The 5,779-nt window shown below is 37.5% G+C and overlaps 1 protein-coding gene across 1 annotated transcript; it reads right to left on the bottom strand.

The window, feature by feature from the left end:
* Nucleotides 1–2,795: 2,795 nt before the first annotated feature.
* LOC143272154 (olfactory receptor 51H1-like) lies at nucleotides 2,796–3,755 on the bottom strand. The gene has a single exon (XM_076566052.1). The coding sequence runs from the start codon at nucleotides 3,753–3,755 to the stop codon at nucleotides 2,796–2,798; it is 960 nt and encodes a 319-aa protein (XP_076422167.1).
* Nucleotides 3,756–5,779: the final 2,024 nt, after the last annotated feature.

Here is a 5,779-nt window from a genome sequence, read left to right as displayed (position 1 = left end):
CAGGAATGGGTTACATGTTTTGCAGTTGGTTAGTGGAATCACATAGACCTCCCAAACCTTACAAGCCAGTAACATTGCTCTTGGTTGCCCTTCAGAACTTGACAGTAAGTCTGTATTGCTGAATATATCACATGCTTGGGCCATTGGACTTGGAGACACAAATCTGCTGCTGATCTTGAAACTTCATCCATACTGAGTGGGTTTCTATGCACATTACCAGGCAAGAAACACATCAACAATCTTATTTAACTGCAAATTCTGTGAGCTACAAAAATGACTTCACTGCAGCTTAGACTACTAGCAATAGTGGAGAGGGTGCCTGAACTGGCTTACCCCAGTAATCAGATTGGTGAACACCCTAACTGTCATTATAGAGCCTTTCTCCAATAACTGATGGAAGCAGATGCAGAGATCCACAGCCAAATACCAGAATGATCTCAAGGAGTCCAATTGAAGAGAGAGAAGAGAGATTCTATGAGTAAAGGGCATCAAGATAATGCTGGTGAAACCTATAGAGACAACCAAACCAAACAAGTGGGAACTCATGAAATTTAGATCAACAGCTGTGGAGCCTGCATGGAACTGAACTAGGCCCTATGCACAGCAAGACAGATGTGTAGCTTGATCTGTTTAAGGGGAGGCCTGGCAGTAGGATCCAAATCCATCCCTGGTGCATGAACAGCCTTTTGAAGCCAACTTCTATGATGGGACACCTCACACAGCTTTGAGGAAGGGGGGGGGAGCTTGGACCTGCCTCTATTAAATGTACCTCCCCATGGGAGGTCTTACCTACTTGTAGGAGGGAATAGAGGCTGGGTTGGGGGGGGGAGGCTAGAGGGACAGGAGGAGGTAAGGGGGGATCTTTGGTATGTAAAATGAATAAAAAAAAATTCTTAATTAAAAAAAATGACTGGGCTGACAAGATATATCCACTAGTACCACAGTGGCATGAGTGTTGGGAGTAACCAATCTTGTTGAATTTAAAGCCCACTCCAGCAGACAGAACATATATCTGGTACAAAAAAAGAATAAATAAAATTAAAATTAAAAAAAAAAAAAGCTAAGGCTGTTTGACCATAGGCCCCAGGGGAGAACCTAATACTATTATTCTGATTAATGGACATAGTACTAAAGTGTCACCTAAATTCTTGTCTTTATAACCATAATCTAGTGAGTGTATCACGCAGTTCTCACCAGAGAAACTTCTTTTGGTAATTAATACAGATTCCTGACTCTGACCAGTGAAACAGGTAAGCTAACTATAGATTTTTCCTCAGCTCCTCCAAATTCAATCCCCCATTTCCATCCCTAGCTCTGCAGCACACAGACTACTGTGCCCACCTTCTCCCCCTACCCCCATCTCCAGTGGACCCCACAGGGTCCCCTCTCCTACCTTCCATCCCCCTACTACTTGCTTTATCCCAATCCCCAACTCCAAAAGACATTCCCTAGGAACCCACAGGCTACTCCAGCAAAGGAAGCAGGTAGGCAAACTGCAGATTGTCACCTCTCCTTCCAGTCCTCAAAGTCCAATATGACAGTCTCATTCTGAGCTCTATAGCAGACCTTCTACTGTGGCCTCTCCTTACTCTCTGTGATAATCAAGCTTCTCTTAATGACTTCCTCCTTTTCATTCCAAATTTACAACCTTTCAAACACTCTTCACTCAGAACAACCCTGAGAATGCTTATTACTCAAAATGTGCAATGCAATCTTTATTCAAAATGTTCAATATATATAATACAAAATATACATATTCAAAATATTTAAAAATATACATCACAGTGAACATTCAAATGAACTCTGTCTACAATGACACTCAATATTCTTGGGAAAGTCTGTATAGCTGGGCCTTAGCCTACAAAATCAATCACTTTGTTGTTATTTTTTTCTCTTGGAATTTATGCCTAACTCTCTCCTTGATAGACAGGCCATGATTCTTAGATACGCTAACATGTAAAATTATCTAACACTGTATCTTTTACTTAGCAGTCTATAAATGAAGGTTCTTATCTTCCTTGGTGTTCAACGTTCTTTAATAATTCCTAATTTTACATAGTACTTTATAGCTCACAAATAGTTCTAATAATGGCTTCTTATTACATTTGTTGTTTAATTTAGTTCATAATCATTGTAGATAACATGAAATGTTTCCATTTTCAAAACTTAAAACTTGTCTAAAGAAAAACCATGTAACTCCCATCTGGATCATTCAACTCCCATCTGGATCAGCTAGAGTCAGACTCCAGTTTTTGGTCCTAAGTTGTTGTACAATAGAACAATACTTTGATTTACATTTATATTCTTAATAATAAAATCTGACCATTCTTCTGTCTTAAAATAAACTTTAATAGAATGCTGTTCCTTTTCTCTTGTTATATAATAAATATAGTTTTTTTCTCATCTACTACATTCATTCAGGCAACTTCTAACAAATGCTTTAAATTTCCATGTTAAATAAAATAAATTACATTAACTATACCTTAAAAGACACAAAACCTTTCACTTATTTTTGACCAAAAAAGTTATTTTCAAAATAGTAAATTCCCTGCTTTCATCTAGTATATAATAAATTTTAACTATATGTTTACAGAGAAATACAGCTTTTGTATATATAAAAATTCTGTATTAAGAAAAAGACAATTTGGCACAGCAAAATGAAGTTTCTATTTTCTGAGCAGAAAAATATCATTTCACAAGGCAACTCAAACAGAAAACTTTAAAAAATAAACATTTTATTTTCATAGTTATATCTCAGTTTTGACAAAACTGTTTCTCTATCAAACTGGGAAGTTTTAACCCTCTGTAGTAGCAATTTTGGTTCGAACAAATATCTGGATAATCTTTTTTCGTATTTCCTTGGTCTTCACAGTATAAACTATGGGGTTGAGCACAGGGGGGACAAGAAGGTAAGCGTTCGCCATAAGGGCATGGGTCAGTGGTGACAAGTGCTTTCCAAAGCGATGGATGACTGATACCCCAATCAATGGCACATAGAAGATAAGTACAGCACAGATGTGTGAAACACAAGTGTTGAGAGCCTTCAGCCGGCCCTCCCCGGAAGCAATAGCCATCACCGTGCGGAGTATGAACACATAGGAGAAGAGGATAGAGAGGGAGTCAGAGCCCTTGGTGAAGATGACAGCTATAAGGCCATAGAGACTGTTAACACGGGTGCTGGCACAGGCAAGGCGCATCACATCTTGATGGAGGCAGAAGGAGTGGGAGAGGATGTTGGAGCGATAAAAAGGGAGCCTCTTGATGAGGAAAGGCACAGGGAAGACCACGCAGACTGCTCTTGACAAGATGAGTATTCCTATTTTACTGACCACACCATTTGTTAAAATGGTGCCATATCTGAGTGGGTTCCAGATCGCTATAACACGATCGATGGCCATTGCTACTAGCACTCCTGACTCAATGGCTGAGAAGGTGTGAATGAAGTACATCTGGATAAGACAACCATCAAAGCTTATAAATTTGTAGTTAAACCAGAATATGCCAAGCATAGAGGGCAGAGTACAAAGGGTGAGCCCCATATCCGCAAATGCCAACATACACAGGAAGTAGTACATAGGAATGTGCAGAGATGATTCAGTCTTGATTGTAGAGATAATAATACCATTGCCAAAGAGAGCAATGACATATATAGCACCCAGTGGGAATGCCATCCAATAATATTTCTGCTCGAGTCCAGGGATTCCAGTTAAAACAAAGTACAGATGCTGGAATTGGGAGTGGTTATGATCTGCCATGAAGTTAATATCATATAGGCATGGAGAGGAATCTTTGGGAATTCTTATAAGTGTCTTCCTAAAACGACAATGGTAGGGTTTATTAGTGTGTTACCATCTGCTCTCCCCAGGAGTACAGTCGTTTTATTTCCTCATGAGTGTGTATGTGGAGTCACTGAAATTACCACTCTAAGGAAGATGCTGGTTGAAGACATTTCTAATATTCCAGGGAAAATGACACACTCAGGTACACATACTACAGTTACCTAAAGAACACAGTGTACTACCATTCTGAGAAGCAAAAATCTCTCATTTCCTATCCTCCTCATCAATATCCTATATGTTGACTAATCAGCCACTGAGGAGGTAAAACAACCTCCCTGAAAATCTTGAAACCTTAAGACATAGCTTTCTTTATTAATTGATCAGATTCAAGATTATTAAGAAGCACACATCTTATATTTAGACCCCAGCTCTCCCTGTTATCTCTATTTGACTCACACCTAGGGTAATTCAGCACCAGTGACTGACTGAGGGCAAATTATACAATACAATTCTAATGATGTTAGTATAAAATATGAAATTCTGATTTGTCATAATGATTGCCACTCCCACCAGTCACACTCCTTGGGCTTTTAAAATGCCTAGTTCATATTTGTATTTTTCTACTCAAAGTACAAGATTCCTTCATCCTTCTGAGTCTGGATGTAAGCACAGATCATCCTGAATCCAAACACTTCAGCTACATCCATCATTAAAATGAAAGTATTAATCTCTTCTAAGTTGCAGAGATATTAGCAAAAAGCAAAATAAATCACGGTTGTGGAAGCAATAATAAACTCCTTTCCAGAGTAAGCTATTTATATTGTCAATATAAGATGCATTGAGGTTCACCTACAGATCATATCATATTACACTTTTCTATTTCTAAGGCACATTTATCATGTAACACATTCTGATTTAGGGAGAGGCATGGTCACCTTAACAGAAATCTGTAGTTTATACTTCTATAACCAGGACCAAAATCTATTTTTTTCCAAAGACCCCCTTGAGAAAGTCATGGTCTGCTTCTCAGCCAGAAGTAGACCACACCCAAAGGGATCACTGTGAAGAGAAGAAGATAATATGAGCTTAGTATCATAATAATTCAGAATAAATGTGTGTTGTTAGTATTAATGTTAGATTTTCATGTTTTTTTATCCTGTGCTTTCTGGAGGTTTTATTTTTCAGGTGAGGTAGTGTTCTTTTCAGTCAGTGGAAGCTGAAGTTGATAGATTCTCCCCTAACACAAAAAATCATAGTTATTTAATATCTCTTGTAATTAAAAACTATTTCACCCTCTTCTGTGCTATTATTAAGCAGCTCCCTCTGTGGCTGTGCATCCAATCCTGGCTGATTCTCTGACATGATAGAAGAATAAGTTATAACTGCTTACAATTATGCTTTAACTCTCCCAGAAATCTCTCTCTAAAAGATTTCTTACTAAGAGTTGAGACATCTTACTAATTCTATGCAGTCATCATTTCTTTCCATTGTGCTTATGAAATGCTGTTGACTAGTCACTAAAATATTTCATCTTTTGTGTTAGCATTTTATATATACGTTTTCTATCTCTCCAATAAATTATTGTATCAGATATTTGTACCTGAGTGCTTTTTGAGAATGAAAATTCTTTCTTTTTAATTTAAAGATTTGAAATTCAAAATTCTTTTTGTCTTCAAACTATAAACATATTAAAAATCTGCAGCCATGAGAATTATATTGAATAGTCCTTAAAAGTTGATGTTCTTCTCTGTTCTGTTATGTTGCTGATTAACTTCATGCCAATTTTAGGTTCTTCATTTGTTCCTGTTCATCGCCCCACCCTTTTCCAGTTTAACTTGGCATTTTAAATATGTAAACACTTCCACCTTTAGAAAAAAAAAAGGTGTACAATCTAAAGTTTATCTAGCCATTTGCATCCCAAAGTGAATGTTTGTTCAATACCTACAGATCTATAGTCACAGATTGCTAAAGCTCTCACTGAGCTCTGCTTTATGAAACAA

This window comes from Peromyscus maniculatus, chromosome 1, assembly GCF_049852395.1.
Source record: "Peromyscus maniculatus bairdii isolate BWxNUB_F1_BW_parent chromosome 1, HU_Pman_BW_mat_3.1, whole genome shotgun sequence".
NCBI classification, from domain to species: Eukaryota; Metazoa; Chordata; class Mammalia; order Rodentia; family Cricetidae; genus Peromyscus; species Peromyscus maniculatus.
The sequence above is the reverse complement of the archived record's forward strand: the minus strand, read 5'-3'. Positions and strand labels throughout refer to the sequence as shown.

Excerpts from the sequence above, each read along its gene's own strand:
- LOC143272154 (XM_076566052.1), bottom strand. The coding sequence starts at position 3,755 with ATGGCAGATCATAACCACTCCCAATTCCAGCATCTGTACTTTGTTTTA.